The sequence below is a fragment of the Zonotrichia leucophrys genome, chromosome 27 (assembly GCF_028769735.1).
Source record: "Zonotrichia leucophrys gambelii isolate GWCS_2022_RI chromosome 27, RI_Zleu_2.0, whole genome shotgun sequence".
NCBI classification, from domain to species: Eukaryota; Metazoa; Chordata; class Aves; order Passeriformes; family Passerellidae; genus Zonotrichia; species Zonotrichia leucophrys.
Genome location: NC_088196.1, coordinates 3,128,469 through 3,151,053, shown reverse-complemented (window position 1 = coordinate 3,151,053; position 22,585 = coordinate 3,128,469). Strand labels below are relative to the sequence as shown.

Genomic DNA, 22,585 nt, shown 5'->3' with positions numbered 1-22,585 from the left:
GATCCCTGTGGATGATCCTTGGCTCTGACGCCCCACCAGCAGTGCTGTGGGATGGATCCCTGGGATGGACGTAGGATGGATCCCTGTAGGGCTCAGCGTGTCAGACCCACACAGCAATGCTGAGGGGATCAGCCCCTCCCCAGCACCCGGTGCCACGGACAGGCCTCACACTGGTGGTTTACAAAAGAGACTTTATTGCTGCGCTGCTGCCTGGGCACAGCCAGGGACAGGCGAGGATCACCCGGGGGCCTCTGCCGCCCTGGCCCCGCAGCTCAGAGAAAACCCGCGTGGAAAACCGGCCTGTGGGCCCGCAGGAGATTCTGTGAGGGCAGGTGAGCTGTGGGCTCACACGGGGCTGGGAAGCACCAGCGGCCGAGAGCCGGTGCCCGGTGCTCCCCACACCGGGAGCCTCGGGGCCGCCGGTGTCTCATCAGGGCTGCCTGCAGCCGGCACACGGAACCGACCGCTCCCACCTCCTGTGGGGAGGGAATCTGGGGCAGGACCCCGAGGTTGGGACAGCACTGCTTGAAGGAAAATAATTCTTTAAAAGTAAAGCAAGTTTATATATTGGGTTATGTGAGCAGCAGCAGCCTCGTGCTGGGGGAGCAGGATGGGGAATGCGAGGCTGGGGCTTGCAGCGGGGCTGAGTATGTAAGAGGCAAGCTGGGCTGAGCCAGGCAGAGCCCCCAAGGCACCGTGTGCTGCCCTCCTGCTGCCTCACCCAGGGCATGGAGTGAAGCTGCAGAAAGCAGGACACAGGGAGGAAGGCACAGGACGTGGGCATGGGCATGAGCCTGAGCTGTGCCAGGACACCTGCAGAAAGCAGATGCTCAGAAATGCTCCAGGTCCAGTGCTGGGCAGGTGTCAAGGCCTCTTTCTGATGGTCTACGGCTTCCCATGGCAGCAGTGCATCCCACATCCCTCTGGAAACAAGTCCCTAGCCGTGGTGGCTGCTCCAGCATCGCTGCCTGGGTGTCCCCCTCTCCCAGGGCAGCAAGCGTGGGCCCCACTGCCTGCTGCCAGCACCTCTGTGGGTGTGGAGGGAGCAGATCCAGCATGCTGCTCCCTGCCCTGGGACTCCTCCTGGACCTCTGGCAGATCCCTGAACCATGTGGGAAGCCTGCAGCTTGCTCTGTTCCTGCCACAGCCCCAGGGCACAGCGGGGAGGAGCAGTGAGCCCCAGCTGAGTGACACCCCAGCTGCAGGGCGGCTTCGTGCAAAGGCCACCCAGTCCTTGGGAGGGCAGAGAGGAGCAGCCCCACCTGCCCCAGGCCAGCTCAGCTTTGCCACGTGCTGCCCAACGAGAGGATTTGCTCAGCTCTTCCCTCCCATGCGCCGGCTGCATCCCAGTTCCTCTGGTCCCCCGAAGGAGCAGCCGGGTTGGGTGCTGGGAGTCTTCTTGCCTGTGGGGTGGCTGCAGAGCCTGGCATTGGGGGGCAGGTGGTGTGGGCTGGTGGGCTATTGCAGGAAGCTTTCTTGACACCAGGTTTTTCTTATGGAGGACTCTTGAACTTTCAGCTGTACAGCTTCTTGGGATCAGCACTCTCCGGCTGGGTCAGGGCCCTGTCACTCAAAGCACATCTTCAGGTGTGGGGCAAGAAGGCTGCAGCAGGAATGGTCTCCGAGGGTGATTTAGTAGTGTAAGAAAAACAGTTCCGTGTTGCTAATGTTTATGTGCTAAAACTAAAATATAAAATACACCTTGTACAAAGCAGGCAGGGGATCGGCATCGGCTCTGCAGGGTAAGGAGGATGCATTGTGTACACTTCCCTGGGGCTCCAGGGCAGGGAGAGCTCGAAATGTGAGTGATATTGTGTTCAGCTGTCATCCACAGCCCTCGTGCTCTGCAGCCTGTCCTACTCGCTGTCACTCTTGTCCACCAGTACCGCGTCGGTCTCCTCCGTGATCTCCAGCAGGGTGTGCATGTCGGGGCTCTCCCCACGCATCAGGTCTGAATTTTCTCCTTCCTCTCCACCAACCTCCACCAGCTCTGTGGCTTTCACCTCCACCTCACCCTCTCTGATTTTCTTGACGTGGAAAGTGAAGGGTGGCACTTTGTAGACGGCTGTCTTGGACCTGGCGTAGATGGTGTGGTCAGGGGTGAAAGACTTCCTCAGTTTGTCCCGAGAGCTCTTCATCTTCTCCCTCCTTTCGTTAGTCACAATTTTAGTGCCCAGTTTGTTCATCCTCTTCTCCAGGTTGTGGCGGGTCTTCTCCAAGTTGTGGCGGGTCTTCTCCAGGTTTTCCTTGGTCTTTAGCTTAGTCTTTTCCATCTTCTCCTTTGAGAATGCCTTCTTGAAGTCATCCACCCTTTTCATGCCGCTCCTTTTGATGCGTTCTGCCCGCGACTCTTCGATAATCTCCTCAATCTCCACCTCCTCATCCGAGGAGAGCTGGATGTGGTCCTCCTCCGCATGGTCCTCACCCACAGGGACCTCCTCACCCTCACCTTCCTTCTCCACCTTTTCTCCTTCCTTTAGGGACTTGCTGATGCTCAGTTTAGACGGGAGCTTCACTTCATCCTGCAAGACACAGAGCGGAGCCAGTGAGACACACAGACACCGGCAGCCCCGGAGCCAGCCCATCCTCCCTCCCTCCCACACATCGGCCTCCACCCAGCTAAACACACCCAGGTACTCAGGCCTGGGCTCATCCTCCCTCACTGCAGCTGATAAAGTCATTGTGAGGAGGATCTGCTTAGGACTGTCCTGCATGTACCAGGACTCAGGCACCAGCTCTGCTCACCCTAGGCTGGCTCCAAACTCATCTGTGATGCCAGAAGTACGGGAAAGGCAGCCCAGCACTGAAACTGGAGTGTTTTCCCTTCTTCCTCTGTGTCACAGTCTTGTGCCCTCCAGTTTCATCTTTATCCTGCACCTGGCCATTACAGCCCCTCACTCCTGGCTGCAGGACAGTGCTCTTCAGCTCTCCAGCCCGGCCAGGTCCAGCAGTGACCCCAGGCACAGCCAGAGCTGAGAGTCTGGCCACAGCACCAGCACGCACACTCTCTCCTGGCTGCCCCCAGGCTGCACTCAGACTTTCCCAAGGCCTCAGAATCCAGATGTGGGGCTGGGAATCTCTTGGGATGCAGCAGGCTGCCCTGTTTTTCCTATTTCTCCACTGGGGAATAAGTTAGAGAATTTGCCCAAGTCCATATCTGGAGATAGTGGAGCCAGTGGTCCCAACTCACACAGCCTGGTCTGCAAGCAGACACAGCTCCACTTGGATTCATTCAGCTTCTCCACGAGCCTGAGCCAGCCAAGTTCCTGATCCCAGCAGCAGAGGACAAGCATGTGCCTGGGAGAGGGGCACAAGTCTGGAGTGGGATTGGTTTTCATCTGAGCAGCACATAGCAGCGATTCACCTCTCTGTTCCCAGGACAGGCTGGAAATAGCCCATCACTGTCCAGAGCCTCACAGCTGCAGGGCTGCAGCTCACGCTCAGAAATTTATTGCCCAAGCAGTTCTAATCTAGAGAGCTGGGTGGGAGAGGTGGGAGCTGCCAGGACCAGCCTGTCAGGAATCCAGCAGCAGCCAAAGGGCAATGTGTGGAACGGGCACTCAGCATGCTGAGCTGCTGGATTTGCTGAGGTTTGGAGAAGAGCCTGGCCAGCAGGACAGCCAGGTGCCATCCTGAGCCCTGGGCAGGCAGCAGCAGAGCAGAGCAAGGATGGCATTCCAGCCCTGCACTGGAAATCAAGGGGCAGCCCCTGGTGCACCCCAAGTGCTTGAAGTGCATGGCAAACCCTGGAACACCAGCAGGGATTTGCCTGCCCCTGGCTTGGGAACGTGCCCAGGGTGACTTTGCTGTGGCACCTCCCATGCTCTGCGTGTCACAGCAGCTGCACAAAGGTGCCAAGAGCCAGGACAGGGGAATGGCCATTCCCCAGGCATGAGGAGGGGTGTTCCTGGTGCTGTTGTGGGACAGAACATCCCGGTCCCTGCTCAGAGCAGGAAAGGATGGGGTGTGTGCACACCCTCACCCTGAGCACTGTCCCTCTGCACGCCACTGCCCTGCCTCAGCAGGGTCACTGCCACTCTGTGCCTCTGGCCTGAGCTCCTGGAGATGCCCTCCTTGCAGACAGGGTGCTGTCCCCAGCCCTCTGTGCTGTCCCCAGCCCTGCCTTCCCTTCCACCCCTGGAGAAGTGACACAACTCATTGAATACATGACTCCAGCACAGCTTCACCTGCATGAAATCCAGATGCTCTCAGCTGCTTTCTCATTTTTTCCCCAAGCACAGGTACTGCTCCTTGGGCCAGATGAAGTTCTGGAAGCACAAGGGCATCTGGAGAAACTTTTGTGAGCAGTGGAAAGCCAGCTCCATGGGGCACTGGGCTCAGTGAGGATGGCACAGGCTGCAGTGTCTGTGGTGAAAGCACAGAGCTTTCATTCTGGGTTTTCGGGTGCTGGGTGAAGCTCTTCACCCTCCAGATCACAGGGCACATCTCATATACTTTGTGGAGATGAAGGTGAAGTGGCCAACATGTGTTTTCTTCATTTGATGAGCCACTTCAGCAGAAAACAATACACACACTCTCCAGAGAGCCAGGTCAGCCCAGGGCAAGCCCACATCAGGGGGAAGGCAGGGATCCTGTTCTCCACAACAACACCTGCCAGAGCGATCCCAGAAAATTCCAGGGACCCTGCCCAGCCAGCAGAACATCAGGAACTCCAGCCACTTCCTTCCCTCTGAGGCAACACAATGAGCCAGAACAAAGGCATCCCCCTCTTGCCTGGCACAGCTGTCCCTGGAAATGGGCCATATCCTGCAAACCGTGATCCTATCGGCCCCTTGTGAGCTCCAGAATATGTGTTTGCAGCAAGAAACACACCCCAAACCTCCACGTCTGTCACATAAATAACAACCTTTCCTCACCTTTCCTTGTGCTACACCAGCATATCCAGCTCTTGACTGAATTTTCTGATGGGATGGGACAGGCTGGGCCAGCAATGCTTCCATCCAGCCTCAGCAGCATCCTGCAGCTCTTCCCTCACAGCCACAAAGACATGGCCAGCAGCAGCTTTGGGTACATGGCACAGTGGGAGCAACAACCCCTCTTGGGGTGCCTGCAGCTCTCCCAAACCCTGCATTTCACCTGGAGAGCAGCAACTCTCCCTTCTCCCACTCTGCCAGCCCTGCTCCATCCCCAGAGCCCAGCCCCAGCTTGGCAGTGCTCACAGCTCTGCTGGTGCCTCTGTCAGGAGGCACCTCATGGATCAGGCACAGAGGGAGCACAGCCTCCTCCCTTGGGATTGTTTCCAAGAGCTTTTCTCCAGCTGTGTTTGGGAAACCCTTCACGTCCTGCTCCTGGTTTCTCTCTCTCCTGGGTATAATTCCTGCATTTCCCACCCTCAGCCCACCTCTCCCTCACTGACTGCTGATCTGAGCAGTAGATACCCAGCTGGGGGATCACTGGAGGGTTTTCAGCAGTGTGCTAAGGGACAGTCCCCAGAGTCCAAGCTCACCTGCATTCAGGGAGCATTGCTGTGGGCTCAGGCACAGCACAGCTGCTGTGAGAACATCCACAGCTCTGGCACATCCTAATGGGGACCAGCCTGTTCTGCTGAGCATCCCTTGCATGTACCTGCCCCCTGCACCCAGGCACTGCCCAAAAGCCACCAAGAGTCTCCTCCTCCCTGCCCAGGAGGTTTCTCCAGTGGGGAAGGGGAACTGCTTGGTGTGGGCAGGACATGCCTGCAGACACAGGCATGGAGGATAATGGGACGTGACTGAAACAATCAGGAACCATCCCAGGCCCATGGCTGGCTGCTGCACAAATCCCTGCTCTGTCCAAGCAAGGCACTATGCTCTCTGCACTTCATTTTACTCATGACTCATCCAGTTGAGCCACATTTTTAACACCAGGCAATTCTATTTTTACTCAGAAAACACCGATCCTGAAGTGGGCGAGTCCGAAATCCTGGGTCTTGGCATCCCAGCCTGTTGGGGTGTTCAAAACCTGGCTCCCAATCAGCAGAGTCCCAAACCAGTTCTGTCCTCTCTGCTCGCATCCAACTGGCACAAGGACAGCGAGTAAACAACATTTTTCAGCAGATTTTGTTACCAGCAGCAGCAAACTCCATGTACAGTGCAGAGCAGCAGGACAGGGACATGGAGCCTGCATTATCCCTGCAGCACAGAGCTCCAGGGATGAGCTGTGCTTTGGGAAGCTCCCTGGCACTGGGCCTGTCCATCTGTGGAGTTTGTGGGCACCCAGAGGGGCCCCAAGGGCAGCTGGCTGCCAGCTGCTCTGTGTCCTCCTACTTCAAACAGCCCCGAGCTGTCGGATCCTCAGCAGTCTCTCCCCTGAGTGGGCTTTGCTTTTATCTGACATTGTTTTCGAGTTCCCTGGCAGTGAGTCACCCGCAGCCCACGGCCATGGACACCAGCCTGGTTGCTACAACACACGTAAACACTTCCCCTGGCCTATAAAAAGGCCAAGGAGACGCAGAGCTGAGCTGCATTCCCAGTCAGTGTGTAAGGAACCGAGTCCCAGCACTCCCAGGCACTCTGCTCTCCAGTTGGAAGGTTTTAATGGAAGGTTCTCACATGCACATGCAAATCACATCTGCAATTCATTTCACTCCGTTATTTTTGCACAACTGCAACAGCACAAACAGAGAGTTTGGTTGATGTTTGCAGCAGTAACATGCAGAAAACGACCAGCTCGCATTCCTGAGCTCCACTATGACCAAATCAGGCTGATGCCAACACTTTGTGAGCTGCAGCCCCTCCTGCACCCACCCCGGGCAGCACAGCCTGGGCCTGGCCTTGGGGAGCCTGGGGGAGGATCAGGAGGAGCTTGGGCAGCAAACAGCCCTGCAGGTCAGGTCAGACTGTGCCAGAGAACAAGTTCTGCTCCCGTTTCCATGATAACTGCTCTGCTGTGCCAGGCCCCAGAGGACACTGCTTTGTGCTGACCTTCCAGCAGTGTCATGGGAAGGAGGATTCAGCTATTCCTGAGTAACAACAGCACCCTGAACATAGCAGGGCTCAGGAGTGTCCAGATACCCTGCACAGAGAGGGCTGTGCTTTCCTCTCCAGTGGAACAGACCTTTTCTGTGGAGACTGGAATTGCTAGTTTGCTAGATCACCAAAAAAAAGAGGCTTTTCTTACATCTGACATTCTGCTTAAAAAGGAGTTTTCCCTGGCAGCTTTGAGCAGAAACCACAATTCCTAGACTTGATTCACCCTCACCTGGCTCTTGGAATATTCCTGTGGCCATTCCCACTGGACAGTGCTGCAAATACTGCTGGGTGACCCCCAAAGGGCAGCTGGAGCTTGGGGTGTTTTATCCAGCAGCTGCACAATGACAGGAAGGCAAGAGGCCACTGTGGCCTCTGTGGAATAAATGTTACATGAGCAACATTTAAAGTCATCACTGCAGTGTGGGGAGGACCTGACTCTGAGCAAGGTGGCCAGACAGAAATGGGAGATGCTGCAGGGGCTGCCCAAAACATTGGAAGTTTTAGGTCACAGTTTGTGCCCTCTGCCTGTTTTACCTGTTTAAAACAACAACTTCAAACCACATCACAATCTCAATCTAATGCTCACAAGAAGCCTGAGGAGGTTCCAGGGCTGCATTTCACAGGGAGAACAAGTGGGATTTGCCCAGTCACAGCAGAGCCAGCTGCCCCTGGCCACCTGCCCTTGTTCATGCAAGCCACACAGCAGCTCCTCCTGAGGGCAAATCCCAGCTCCTCACACCCACGCTCATGCAGCAAGCACATTAGTCAGAGCAGGATCAGCCTTGGAGGTCTGAGAGCCCCAGGCAGCCCCAAGCAGGAGAGAAGCAAAGGCTGAGAATCAGCAGCTCCCAGAGCTTCAGAAGAGGTTCAGAGTGATCTTCAGGGAGGGATCTTCCTGCTGATGAAGCCCTAAACTGCTGCCTCCTCCTGTGTCTTCTGCTGCCCTGGGCCTGTCTCCACGGGCTGGGCTCACAGGGCAGTCCCTGGCGAAGACTCAAGGCATACCCGGGGCATCTTCTCGGGCTAAGATGAGGAAAACTCTGTTTCAATGGCCAGGGAAAGGGAGCACAATGGAAACACTTACCTGTTCCTTCCAGGAATCTGATTGAGAACAACAGTGATCCGGGTTAGCAGAGAACAGGCAGAGAGAAAAGGCACAGGAGTGTGTTTTAGTCAAGGGAGAAGGCAGGAAGCAGAATTTGACAGAAAAGAGTCAGCAAAGGTCTGTGAGTGGAAGAGTGTCTGTCTCTGGTTCAGAAGGTCCCAGGAGACACAGGATCCACAGGGCCAGACTCTGCTCAGGATCACAGGGCTTCAGTGTCACCTGTTGGGGACATGTCTCCCTTTGCTGTGGTGTAGCTGAACTCAGAGTTTGTTTGTAAGTGTAAGATCAAAAAAGAGTGATGTGTCATGGACATATTTTATGAAAAATCCTTTTGCTAGGATTTTTTCTCCTGAGAAGCTGAGAAGCCTCAGAAACGAAATGTAAACAATGATTATCTGCTGCTGTGGAATGCGACAGGTGCATCTGTGATTGGTCTCATGTGGTTGGTTTTAATTAATGGCCAACCACAGTCCAGCTGTCTCAGACTCTCTGGTCAGTCACAAGATTTTATTATTATTCTATTCCTTTCCTTTCAAGCCTTCTGATGAAATCCTTTCTTCTATTCTTTTAGTATCGTTACAATATATCATTTTCTTTTAATATAATATATATAATACAATAATTTGAAACACGGAGCCAAGATCCTCATCTCTTCCCTCATCCTGGGACCCCTGTGAACACCACCAGAGTGGTGATTTTAAAGCCCTGTGTTTATAGACTGAAGTGCAGAGGCTGCAGAGATTGAAGCAGGCGGGTGCAGCTCCAGAACTCTATCCGCTGCTTTTGTCACGTACTGACCTTACCCCAGAGCAGAGCCAGATAATTCCCAGCAGCTCCCAGATCTCTGCACCCAGTGACACAGCAAAGTCAGGCATGGCCTTGACTCTTGGCTTCCAAGGGTTGGACAAAGTTTGTGTCCAATAGTGCCAAGAGGTTCATGAAAAGAGAAGCCTCAAGCCTTAGAGATGAGACTTTTGAGTGCTGCAGTAAGAACACCAAGGAATACTGTGAAATAAAATTATCTCAAATATGAGGGGAGAAAGCAAATCAGGTTGGGATTAGGTAAATGTTAGAGGGATAAATAATTCATTCTCTAGTAGCATCTCCCTGCCTAGCTGAGTCCTCCCAGCCTCTGTAATTCTGGGTGTTGTGCAATCTGCCTGGCACTTATCAGGCACATCCAGTTACCCTGTGTCCTGCAAGCTGTGTCTGAAGAGCTGGATGTGCCTCATGAGCTGTGAGAAACAGCCACTGGGACAGGCACCAGAGCTGGTGCAAAGGAAGGGAGGGAGGGTGGGGAGAGCAGGAGGCTGTGCTTGGAAAAATGCTTTTGCTTTAGTGAGTCAGAAGAGAGGGAGAGCTGTAGGAAACAGAGAACTAAATAGATTGAGAGTGAAAAGGAGCTTTTTTTCCCCTCTGACAGCATTAACATTTTTTGATGCCATTATCAGTCTGTTTGTACCACTGGCTTTGCTCTCAGATCTGCTCCTCCCAGATAAATCTGCCTGAGCTGATTGATGACTCCGGAGCTGCTCCTAACAGCAAAGCAGCAAAGATGGGGTTTGTATTACAGATCCTCTGCAGACACTGACATTTGCATCCTCACATAAAGCTGGAGACTAAACATCCTGAGACTTTTTATTTTAAATATTTGATTTTCCTTTACTGATACTGCACATTTTGTTTCTGCTCTTTGTCCATCTCACAGCTGGACAGTGGACCCACACTTTTTCAGGTGCCCTGTGACTCATAGGAGATCTTGCAGAATCAAAAGGACAATCCCAAATGGGACAAAAGAGGGCTAAGCCTGTTGCTGAATAGTTTATAAGTCATTGCTGTGCCTTCTGGGTTGTGCACATGAGAGGCCTGAGGGAGGAATTGGTGATATGAGGGATATTACCTTGGGTTTGTTCTCATGAGCCACTACTCATCCAATCTAACCTATCCCAAAGGCTGGGCAGCCTCTGGCCCTTTGCTCTGGGACAATTTGTGGCTGCACAGCTCAGCCTGGAATTATAATGGTGAAAGGATTTTAGCAAAGCAAACACTTCTGGCACCAACTGCTTATAAATAATAGCTGAGCAATGAAATATTAATGCAGTTGATACTAGATTGCAACAGAGAAATCCATGCTCCAGAGCTGTCTGCTGGTAGACGGGTAATCTGCACTAAAAGAAATCCTAAGAGTCAGAGCTATTAACATCCTGACTTTTTTTAAGGCTCAGTCTCCTCTGAATTATTATCTTGAATCTCTTATAGTTCCATAATATGCAGAGAATGTGCAAGATTTTTGTACATCAGGATGCTCATGTGCTGCAATGGAGGCAGCACTGACAGGAGCTGCTTTAGACTGGATTTGCAGTGAGAGTGAAACCTGCTTTTTATTGTAAAGTATTATCAGAAAATGAATACAGTGGCTGCTGCAATGCAAATCCCTTCCCACTGGGAAGAGGGATGGATGTTCCAGCACAGAGAGCCTCAGCCAGGTGGAACCAGCTGGTCTTGCAGGAAAAGCACCTGGATACCTGGTGCTGTGCCTATCCCAGTGCTGTCACCAAAATTGCTTTGGAAATTCCTATTTATTTTTAATGCTGGAGCTGGGCAGGCAGCACTGAACTTCAGGCACCTCACCCAGCCAGGCTGTCCCTCAGGGCTGTGGATCCTCCTGGCTCTTGTCAATGCTCCACTGCCATTAAACTCACCATGAATGAGTTTCTGAGTGATTAATTTGAAACAAAACCATAGCTCAGGGCAGCTGCCATTCTGTTTGGGCAGTGGAGAAAAGCTGTAGCCCGGGGGCAGTGGGTTTGTATGCCCGGGGGTCCCTGCCCTGGGCTGCTCCTCAGCTCCCTGAGCTCATCTCTTTGCCCACACTCTTTTGAGGAGCACAGACCCAAAACTGAGGCAGCTCAGCTCTGAATCTGTCACATTAATGAGTGGGTTTGAGATCTCCCCCTCCTTCTCTCCGTGTGCAGTCTCCCATCCGTATAAGGCCCACGCCAGCACAAAGCCAGGCTGGGCTATTTATATTTCCCTGCCCAGCCCTACCCACCCAACACTGCATGGCTGGCATCCAGGTCCCACCCAACAGCACAGCCCTTCCCACGGAAACTCACATCTCACACAGCTCAGAGCAGCCACCAAAACCCCCAGAAGAGCAGATGAGCCCCAAGGGAGCCTCCCATGAGGACAGCATGGGGAGCACACACTCACACCCCTCAGACAAAGCTGCTCTTCCCAACAAAAACATTGCAATTAAACACTGCAACTTTTCCCAACAAAAACATCCCCAGAGCTCAGCCCACACCAGCCTCAAAATAAAGGACCAGCACAATTTAGAAATTCAATACTCGGTGTGCGTGCCGAGTGCTGCAGGGGTTTGTCCAGCTGTAACAAAATCGGCCTCTGGCATTTGCAGGAATAAGTTTAATTGTCAAAAAAACAGTTTGGAGGGAAATGCCAAGCTTACATAAACTGCCACGTGCTGCTCTCCAGCTCTCACAAAGTCTGGTTTCAGAGCAGTGGCTGCTTGCACACAGGACATCCATTATTTAACCTTGAACTGCAGTAACCAGCCCCAAGTTGAGGATCCCAAAACCAGGAGATTTGGGATGAAGTCACTTTAGTTTGTTTTTATTAGCAACCACTCTCACGGAATTTTTTGGTGCCCTGATTTCTCTGAAAGACAGGAGCCCGGGACAGAGGCACAAAGGAAGCTCTGAGGCAGGCACTCACTGACATCAGACTTTTTAGGAAGGTAAATTCTGCACTGAATGTCTGTGTACACACTGGCCTGTCAAAGCTGTCACCTCTGCTTTGGCTCAGCAAGTTTTCAAAAGAGAAAGTTGGGGCGATTTGGAGGGGTATGGTGGTTTTTGAGTTTTATTCTAAATAATTGATTTAATTCCCTATATTAAGTCTATACAAAAACTATAATTCGGAGAAATCAGATCAGCTGCTGGCAAAATCACCTCAAAGAGGGTAAGCAAGTGAGAAAACATAAACGTGGATGGGAGTGAGAGTGATGCCTGTAAATGTTCTGCTCAATACCTCCCCTCAGCCAGGCCATGGGAGTGATATCCAGCCCTGCATTTTCTCCCCCAAATTTTGAAACCATCGCAGCAGATGTACTCAGGATCATGCCACAGGTCAGGCTTTCCCTGATAAAAATTTGGTTTTCATCCCCTCCTAATCTACAGCGAGCACAGCACAATTCTCACAGGCAGTCTGGCTTCCCTCTGAGGTGCAAAAGTTCTTATTTGCACTCCCAAAATAATCCTTCCACAATGGCTGAAACCTCAGGACTCAATGCTGAGAGAATAATCAAACATCAAGAACCAGCCAAGAGCTCATTTATCTTCACCTCTTTGACTTCATCCAGCTGCAGAACTGTGCAATATGGAACCCTATTAGAGCAGGACTCTTGCTCTGCTCGGATCTCTCACGCTGCTGTAAAAAATTATGGAAATTTTACATCTCCAAGGATGAGTTTATCTCTTGTTCTCCAGAGGAAAAGACTAATAAATCTTTGGTCTTTTTGCCACAGCAACTGGAAACACACAGGAGTCACCCCCAGCTTGGGAAAGCAGCTTTCCCTGAGTCAGAGAGGAGCAATAATGTGCTCAGCACCGCAGAATTAATGACATGATCAGTAAAATGCCCAACAGACACTTTGGTAGGTGAGGGTCTGAGGAGTGAGACACGGAATTAGAGAGTTATTTTGTAATTATTTGGTTTTAACTGTAGACACGGTTTGGAAGCACAGTGAATGCTCAGTTAACCCCAGGGTGGACCCCATGATTTCCCTCCAGGGCCGGGTGTGCTCCACTCCCATGGAAGTGCCAGCTCATCCATGAGGGCACAAACAAATCCATTTCACATGGAGAACTCCTCACCTGTGCTCTGTGACATTCCAATCACACTAAATTCCATGCTGGGAAATCATCCCAAATCCCAAAGCATTTCTTCCCCTAATAACTCCATGACTCCTCAAGCCCCTGGCACAGCCCCTGCCCAAAGGACTCTTTCCAAGGCTGCTCTGTCCTCACCACAGCAGCAGGGGCAGGCCCCAAGCCTTTAGAAACAGGATTGCTTTTTCACATTCCTAAAGAAACTCTGCTCAATATCAATAAGGCACAGCAAACCGACACGAACTGCTCATGAAACACTAACCTGCAGATGTTTGGGATGCTTCCCAAGGACCTTGAACCCTGCCAACTTCCTACCTATTTCCGTAACTGACATGGAATGTTATGTTTAAACAATTCCCTCCACTCCTCTCATTTCGCAGCGGTCGTGGCTTCTATTTTATTTTTCCACGGATACATTGATACAAAGGGCTTGTAATAAATCCACACACACATATCTGGCTATAGCTGGTTGTGTTTTGTGTATGATCTGAACAGGCTTTCAGCCTTTCAGTCGTGATAAAACAACAAGAAGTCCCACAGGTACGTGTCTGACCCCTGAGCCTGTCATGAGCCACTCGCCCCCAAACCTCACAGAAAGGACCATTCTCCCTTTTATTCTGCTTTTTTTCTCTCTCTTCCCATGATCAGCACTCGAAGCTTCTCCATTTGTTCCTAGCACTGGCTATTATTAACCCAGAGGCTTTCAATGTAGCATTAACTGTTTGTTTCACTCACTTTTCTCCCCTGTCCCAATAGAGAGTTTGCTCTGATGCAGAAAACTAACTCCAGGCAGGAAACCTGACAGAATCATCTTCCTCTCTCTCTCTCCTTGTTTAATGTTAAATGAAAACTCCAACACTTAGTGCAAGGAGGTGAACATCAAGCAAACCAAACTTGTTATTGAGACCAAACAACAAGGAGGCTCAAGGCTTGCAGGATGCAGAAGAAAGAAGATGGGAATTGTACAAGCCCTCAGCAAAGGCCACCCCGAGCACTGCCTAGCTCAGGGGGCTGGGCTGGATTTTCTCTGACAGCTCTATCTGCCCTGGCTGGGCAGATTAACCCCGAGGCTGGGGTTACTATCACTTGTTACTAGATGCATGTCACAAATTTGAAATATCATCGGTCTCCACGTAGCCACACACATGGTGTCTCTTGGTAGAAGGCATGTTGGCAGATGAATTTCCAACACCCCCTTCAAGATCCCGGAGCACTATTGCTCTTTATTGAGCTAAGCAGTTAAATCAGGTTATTTTGATATTCTGGCCCGTTGCAGCGAGTTCTTAGGGGTGGGAACTCTCGATTGATCCCTATCTGCATTAAAACTCCTGTTAAATGGGACAACTCTGTCAAACTTTGTCTTAGGACACGCAGCAAATGTTAAACCACAAATGACGTGACGGGGGACGCGCCTCAGCTTGGGCTGCCAGAAAATTTGGGGAGTTTGGGAGAACATGCAGCATGACGGGACCCTCAGCAAAGAAAACACCCACTAACAGGATGGAAAGACATTATGAAACACTTTCCTTACCTGATAGATCATGACTTTGAAGTTCCTGCGCTTCAGGAGCTCCGCTTCGTTGGCCTCCAGCTTCTTGATCTGCCCAGCTTGCTTCTCTAGGTTCTGCCTGACGGTCTTCACGTTGACGCTCACCTTGCGCACCTTCTCCAGCATCTTGTTGACGGTGTTGCTGGTGGTGGTGTGTGCCTTGGTCAGCTTGGTCAGCTCTCCCTGGATGCTGGTCACGGCGCTATCCATCTCCTGCTGCCTCTCCTCCAGCTGCGTTTGGGTCAGCTGGATCTGATCCACGGCCCCGATGATCTTGTCCAGCAGGGTCAGCACCATCACGCCGTTGATCTGGTCGGGTTTGATGGGCTCCTCGGGCGCCTGCTCCTCCGAGGTCTCCGAGACGGTGGGCGGCTCGATGATCTGCAAGGTGGTGTCCTCCATGGTGGCTGTCAGTGCAGGGAGAGAGCAGGGAAAGCTGAGCCCGAGGCTGGGCTAAACTCCGAGCTGGGAGAGCAGCCAGGAATGGGGAGCGCAGCGAGCGGGAGGCTGTGCTGAAATCCAAATGGCACAGCCCCGCACGGCCGGCCAGTGGAACTGCCCTGCAAAATTTTCCAGCCTTGCAGCAGGTCATTGGCTGACTCCACCTCAGCTATAGAAAAGGAGCCGCTGCCAAATGCCTGCTTGACCCACCCTTTTGAAATGATTAAAATAGTTGGAGGGGAGACGAGGGCTCTGCATGCAAACACAAGCACGGCTCAGCCAGGAATGCGAAGCTCTGGAACTGCAGCCGCTCCTGCTTTACTCTCAGTCTGAAGGCGCTGAAGCAACAGGAGGAAAAAACAAAATCCTTTAGTGAACGGCTCGGGAAGCTGCTGGGAAGAGAGTGGGAAGCAAGCAGCCCCATCTGGGCACAGCTGTGTGCACTGAAGGCTTTAAACAACTTTTTTAAAGGTTTAAACAACTGCACATGCTGAAGTTCAGCTGGAAGCTCAGACCTTCTGTCAATACTTAGGTTTGGGGGTTTTTTTTCAGGACTATGAGAGCCTGAATTTCAGTACTTTAAAGAAATGCCACAATTTGAATTCAGTAGTAACAGCATGAAAAGTGGACAGGAATCGAAGATACAAGTCTGTATCTTAGGAATGCCCCCTCCCATGTACATGCATGGTACGTGCAGGGTGCAACAGATCTCCAATCTGTGTGGAGATTTAACTTCTCTGAGTTAAAAATCTCCACACAGATTTAACTCGGAGGATGATTCCCTCCTGTGAGGGCACTCCCCCTAAAGGAGCTCTCCCAGCTCTGCAATCCTCGAGCCCTCTGCAGGTCCTGCCACCAGAAAAGCCAAATTTAAATGCAGGGCACTGCTTGTAAACAAAGCCCAAATTACTCGTGGATTTAGTGGTAAAAACCCCAAATTATTCAAAACAGGGAAGCACATGGAAGGTGCCACCAGACCTTGCAACAACTCAGCTGAACACGCTGGGAATGTGGAAAAGGAAAAGTTCAGAGGGAACCAAGTGCCCATGGCCACAGCTGCCACTTGGGAATGCTGTGGGCACACTGGCAAGGTGGCAGCTTTGACAAGGGGTATTCACCCTCAGCATTCCTGCTCTCAGCCTTTGCCACTGCCTGGCAAACACCAGGCTCCCCTAAAGGAGCTCTCCCAGCTCTGCAATCCTTGAGCCCTCTGCAGGTCCTGTCACCAGACTTTAAATGTGGAACACTGCTTGTGAACAAAGCCCAAATTACTCGTGGATTTCGTGGCAAAAACCCTAAACTATTCAAAACAGGGTAGCATGTGGGAGGTGCCACCAGGCCTTGCAACAAGGCAGCTGAACTCGCCAGGAATGTGGAGAAGGAAAAGTTCAGATCTTGGGAGTGACCCTGGGCCACAGCCTTCACTGGCTCTGGGGTTGGCTCAGCCAGAGGGAACCAAGTGCCCACGGCCAGGGCTGCCACTTGGGAAGGCTGTGGGCACACTGGCAAGGTGGCAGCTGCCGTCATTCCACACTTTGACAAGGGGTATTCACCCTCAGCACTCCTGCCAGGCCCAGCCTGCTGCCAGCCTTTGCCACTGGGCTCCTCCCAGAAATGATCCAACTGGGCAACCCCGACATCCCACGGATGCAGAGGGCCATTGTTCACTGACAATGCCCACAGCAGTCAGCACTTTCCCTGCTGTGTCCCTGCCCCGTGACTGCTCGCTGTCCCCACTGCCCTGGGCCTGCTGGCTCTGGGATCACAGGATTGCACCCTGGGCCCCCACAGCAGTGTGAAAAATGTGTGTTTTATCACTGGCTTTTGGCAAATGTTAAAATGAATATTATATGTGTTGTGTTAGAAAGTAATGCTGTATTAATTCTCTTAAATAGTGTGTTAAATATAGTTTTAGCTTATAACAAAATGTTAGAAACTGAAAAATGTGTATTTTATTATTGGCTTTTTGCAAATGTTAAAGTGAATATTATATGTGTTATGTTAGAAAGATATGCTGTATTAATTCTCTTAAGTAATGTGTTAAATAGAGTTTTAGGTTATAACATAATGTTAAAATAAACTATGATATGTAAGATACTTTTTTTTCTAAAGAAAGGACTCGCACTGAGATAGCAGCCACAGGACACATAAATCTTTCAGAGAAAGAGAATTTATTGTTCCATTATCAGAAGAAATAAACTTCTTCCCACCTAGATGGGCAGGATGATGCCATTAGGATTCAGAGGAAGAAGCTGACACTGCCCAGACAGAATCCTGTGTTTGAATGGAATTTATGCATCATGGATGAGGTGTATGAATATGCAACAGGCTGTTGCTTTTAAGGGTTAATCCTCTGTTAACGTGGGTCCTTTTTTGGGCTTATTTTGCCCAGAAAGAGGTACCCGGACTGTCCATAACTCTTTGTTATTATTGTCTCATATTGCCCTATATCCAAATTGTCCAAATTATTATTACTCTAATTATATTACTATTTTTATAACCATTTTATTACTATTAAACTTTTAAAATTCTAAAAACGAGAGATTGTAGTTTTTCACACGGTGACGTCACTACGCCGCTCATGACGTTATACCCGGGACGCACTGTGACGCCTTATCATCACTTCCGGGGCGGGGCCGCGCGCGGTCGCCAGGAGACGTGCGCGTGACGCGGGGACGGGAGCCTGCTCGGGTCAGGCGGCGGCGGCGGCGATAGCGACAGCGGGAGCGGCGGCAGGTAATGGCGGGGAACGGAACGGAACGGGGCTGGATATGATGGGAACGGGATGAGATTGGATGGGGTGCGGACACCGCGCCGGGCTCCCGCTGCAGCCGGGCTGTGGCGCGGCGCCGGCGGCGGGAAGGCCTCGCTCCGTCCCCCCCGGCCCGGTTCTCACGGCTCCATCTCCGCAGAGGCCGCGGCGGGAGCGGCGCCGCCATGGGGGAGCTGTTCCGCAGCGAGGAGATGACCCTGGCGCAGCTGTTCCTGCAGTCCGAGGCCGCCTATTGCTGTGTCAGCGAGCTGGGCGAGCTGGGCAAGGTCCAGTTCCGTGATGTGAGTGTCCCCGGGGCGGTGGGAGCACCGGGAGAGCCCCGGGAGCGGGCCCGGTGCGGCGGGCGTTTGCTCAGTGCCGTGTCTCTCCCTGCAGCTGAACCCCGACGTGAACGTGTTCCACCGAAAATTCGTCAATGAGGTCCGGCGGTGCGAGGAGATGGACCGAAAGCTCCGTACGTTCCCGCTGGGGTGGATGTGGCTCTGACTCTGCAGCTTTTGGTTAAAAAAATAAAAATAAATTAAAAAAAAAAAAACAGTGAAGGCAGGCTGAAGCTGCAGGCAGCGTTTGGAACAGAGCAGAGGGGTGTAAAAAACGCCAATCACTTGTTTTTAAAATTTTAAAAGTTTAATAGTAATAAAATGGTTATAAAAATAGCAATATAATTAGAATAATAAAATTTGGACAGTTTGGATTAGGACAATATGAGACAATAGAAACAAAGAGGTACAGACAGTCCAGGTACCTTTTTTGGGCAAAATAAGCCCAAAAAAGGATCCACATTAACAGAGGATTAACCCTTAAAAGCAACAGCCTGTTGCATATTCATGCACCTCATCCATGATGCATAAATTCCATTCAAACACAGGATTCTGTCTGGGCAGTGTCAGCTTCTTCCTCTGAATCCTAAGGTGTCTTCAGGGCTGAGCGAGGTGGGAAGAAATTAATTTCTTCTGATAATGGAACAATAAATTCTCTTTCTCTGAAAGATTTAGGTGTCCTGTGGCTCCTATCTCAGTAGGAGTACTTAATTCCTTTCTTTAAAAAAATATCCCACATACATAGTTTCTATTTTAACATGTTATAACCTAAAACTATACTTAACACACTACTTTAAAAAAATTAATACAGCATAACTTTCTGACATAACATATATAAAATTCATTTTAATATTTATAAAAAGCCAATCATAAAATACACATTTTTCACAGGGATGAGGGCATAGGCAGGGCTCCACCTCTGGAAAGGTAACTGGCTAAATCAGACACCTTGGAATAGGAGGTGAAGGAATCAGCTGCTGCTGGGGCCAGGTGCAGTTTGGGAGAAGAGTTTGACACTGAAATATCTGTAATTAACACTTTGAATGCTTCTCTGCAGGGTTTGTGGAGAAGGAGATTAAAAAGGCAAATATTCCAATCATGGACACTGGTGAAAACCCAGAGGTGCCTTTTCCACGTGACATGATTGACCTGGAGGTAATGAATGATGTGATAAGACTTAAACTAGCATTTGATTCTGGATGGAAATGGGGGAAATTGTCTCTGTGGGTTGATGCTTGAAGGATTTAGTGGCAGGGGGGCATTAATTCAGTCTCCAGCTGTCCCTGAAAGCAGTTCTGCCAGCTCACCTTGTCCAAATACAGAACTGAGAGTCCTCAGCAGGAATTTCACCACTGAAATGAGCCAAAAACTCCTGGGACCACAAGGTTTATGGTGGTGGGTCATAAAGTTTATCCCAGTTTTATTGATTTGAAGAAGCTCTGTCAATCCAGTCCATAAAAGTCTGGCTGAGTGTGAGAAGTCTGCAGATGTGGCAGATGTGGGTCTGTGCCACAGCAGGCTGCAGATGCACCTGTAAATCCTGTAAAACGTGTAAAATGCAAATTGGATGGGGATGTGAAGCATCTCCCTTGCCTCTGTGTGTGCTGAACAGCACTTAATTATGGAATTAACTCCTTTTTCTTTCTCCTTTTCACATCTCCCAGGCCAACTTTGAGAAAATTGAAAATGAGCTTAAAGAAATCAACACCAACCAGGAGGCTCTGAAGAGAAACTTCTTGGAGCTGACAGAATTAAAGTTTATTCTGCGTAAAACTCAGCAGTTTTTTGATGAGGTCAGAATACCGGTGGGGTTGCTCACTTGGGGAGCTGGTTCTTCTCACAGAAATTACCATTTTTATTCTCAAATATATTTTAGTTGCTGTTTTGGACAGCAGGGTCATTTTATGCTTTGTTTGAGAAAGCTGCACAAGTTGTTTTCCATTTTTCATGCAGTACACATAGCTACCCATGATTTACCTCCCACAATGCTGATTTGGGCTTGTTCTAGTTAAGCAATGGTTTGTCTGATAATTGTGTAAAATAATTAAGATGTGAGTAGTTTTGAAAGCACATCAACAGTCCCAAAATTTGGTGCTGCAGTGAGCACTGTCCCCAGTGGGTCAGAATTTCTTTGGTGTACGTGCAGAGGAATTAAAATGGAGCTGAATTTCTCTTCAGCCTTTAAAGTGTTATGTGGGGACTCATCAGGGTCACAATACAAAGTCCACTGATGTAATAGATTAATTAATTAATTAATTAATTGAGCCTTTGATCAAACCCTGAAGCTTTCAGAGGTCAGTTGTGGAGCAAAGCTGACATTTAAAGTCTTGGACATTTTGTCAGATACCATCTGGGCCAGGAACTGGCAACTCCCACTGGACCTGAGGGCAGCTTCTCCAATGTCATTCATGGCACTGACATAAATCCTGCTTGGGAGAAGACATAACCCTTCCTTGTAAAGCTGAAGCATCTCAAGAGTCTTGGCAGTTCTCTCAGAGAGCTCCTGTGTGTTTTTCAGGACATGTTTTTGCTGAGTAGATGTCCTGTATCCTCTAATCTCAGGATTTGATCAAAGAGTTCTTAACGGAAATGGCTCCTGCTTTTTACAAGGGCTATTGTCAAGTGGAGCTGGACTCCTGCACACTTCAGGCCATTTATCTAACAGTTTGTTTTTTGTTGTTTTGGCACAAGATATTGCCTGTTCAGGCACCAGGGTTGGTCCTGGGCCAGTCACAGTCACTGCTGACACAGATAGTGCTGCTGGTGTGAGGGCTGCTGGGTTGTGGGGTTGATTTTAGTACAAAAACCCCTTTGTCTTCGAGTGTTGGGTGTTCACTTAAAAGTGTCCCTTGGACAAACAGGATTAACCTGATAATCCATTACTTTGCTGTGTTAAAGTAGCACTGCCTATTGTGAGAACCATGTAAAAGCAAGTGCTGAGCACTTCTATATCAAGAATGAGTCCCAAACTGATTTGGGATGGGAAGGACCTTAAAGCTCATCCCCATCTACTAGATCAGGTTGCTCCAAGCCCCATCCATCCTGGCCTTGTTCATTACTGGCCTCTCTGCCCACTGCTCTTCTTCATCTGTGGTGGGATCAAGCTAAATTTAAAGATCAAAATCAATTTTCTAAACAGTCCATGGCAGATCACCCACAGCCTTACACAAAGCAGCCACAGAAAGCTTAGATATGTCCTGTTTCTCTTAACAGTTTTCTGTACTAATAAGACAAAACACACTAAATAACATGTGCTGCTCTAGATAAAAGCAAACAGAACAGCTCACAGGTGATGTTCAGTAAAATACAAGTGTGGACAGTTTAAACCTGCCTCAGCTTTCTGTGCTGGGGGGAGCCTGAGCAGCCCAGAGCTGCCTCTGCTCACCGTCCCAGAGTGGCCAACTTCCTCCATGCTGCCCTTGCACAGCACTTTCAACACTTGAAGACTACAATAACTTGTAATTAAGACTGTATTATTCATAGTAATGAGTTGCACAAGAAATGGCTGACTCTCCAATTCCTTCATGCCTGGCTTTTGCTCTCCAGACTTTGAACACGGTGGGAGGGAGGGTGGCAAAATGTCCCCTTGTTCTTCCTGTGGCCATTCCAGCCCAAGCAGCCATTTCTTGTTCCAACACACCATGTTGATGATTATGCTCCTTTTCTCAGTCTTCTTGTCTTTGCTTATGAAGAGCCATATGAGCTGGAGAGATTTCTCTGAGAGCTTTGCCCAGAGTGTGAGCGTAAAAGAAGACTGGAAAAGTAACGGTTAATGGCATGCAGTCCCTTCTTCCTCCCTCTGACTCTTCTGCCATCTGCTTTTCTCTGTTTGCTTTGCATCTGTCACTTCTGTCTGGCTCTGGGTTAATAGGTGGTGACATGAATCCTTTTTAGTTCTTGTGAACGTTGATTTTTGTCCTGTTTGTGACCTGGAAGGGGCTTGAATTGTATGGGTTTGCACTGGGCATCCAGAACTGTCACAGGGCAGGACTGCAATCATCAGTGGAGAAAATGAACCTTTTTTGAGATTAAGGTGCTGATCTGGATGCTGATCAGGGGATCAATAAGCTATTTAAAAATGTTTAATAATGAAAGCTCTTGTTTTATGCTCCTTGATTACTGTCATGGAAATGCTTGGGAGATTCTAATCCTGAACAACCTCATATAGTAAAACTATTCCACAATAACATTTCACTCACTGCTGGCAAAAACTCATATTCAAAGTAGATTTCCCAGAATCCTGTTTTCCTGCACTGGAACTGGATAGTTCTTCCATTTCCACATAGTCTCAATTTTTTCCTTCTATTAAATCCCCCAGCAGTGTTTTAGTTAACTATCCTGCTGCAGAGCTGCTGCTGCTGTGCAATTTCCTTCCTAGAATCGTTGTGCTCATCAAATCAGAGTTGTTGAGAAATGAATTTAAGAAACATGGAGTTTGTAAAGCAAATAATCCTTGCAAAAGAATGTGTTCTTTTAGGTAAACAGTCTAATCCACGTTTATTTTAAACTGTTTTGC

General features: G+C 49.9%; 2 protein-coding genes across 9 annotated transcripts in view; one reads left to right on the top strand and one right to left on the bottom strand.

The window, feature by feature from the left end:
• Positions 1–174: 174 nt before the first annotated feature.
• CAVIN1 (caveolae associated protein 1) lies at positions 175–15,092 on the bottom strand. Its single transcript, XM_064733831.1, has 2 exons — positions 14,518–15,092; positions 175–2,522 (listed from the first exon to the last, which is right to left on the bottom strand). Exons 1-2 carry the CDS (start codon positions 14,935–14,937, stop codon positions 1,857–1,859), a joined length of 1,086 nt encoding a protein of 361 aa, XP_064589901.1. The 5' UTR covers positions 14,938–15,092; the 3' UTR covers positions 175–1,856.
• Positions 15,093–17,586: 2,494 nt separating this feature from the next.
• Positions 17,587–22,585, top strand: part of ATP6V0A1 (ATPase H+ transporting V0 subunit a1) — a 31,302-nt gene continuing 26,303 nt past the window's right edge. For all 8 annotated transcript variants that reach the window (XM_064733862.1, XM_064733861.1, XM_064733858.1 and 5 more), the window contains exons 1-5: positions 17,587–17,712; positions 17,889–18,030; positions 18,125–18,203; positions 19,127–19,224; positions 19,734–19,862. In XM_064733862.1, the coding sequence (XP_064589932.1) occupies positions 17,914–18,030; positions 18,125–18,203; positions 19,127–19,224; positions 19,734–19,862 (423 nt within the window). In that variant the 5' untranslated portion in view covers positions 17,587–17,712; positions 17,889–17,913. The remainder of the gene's footprint in view (positions 17,713–17,888; positions 18,031–18,124; positions 18,204–19,126; positions 19,225–19,733; positions 19,863–22,585) is intronic.

Coding starts and splice junctions, on each gene's coding strand:
- CAVIN1 (XM_064733831.1), bottom strand. CDS start 14,937: ATGGAGGACACCACCTTGCAGATCATCGAGCCGCCCACCGTCTCGGAG. Junction 2,523..14,517: donor TCAAAGTCATGATCTATCAG/GTAAGGAAAGTG, acceptor TGTGTCTTGCAG/GATGAAGTGAAGCTCCCGTC.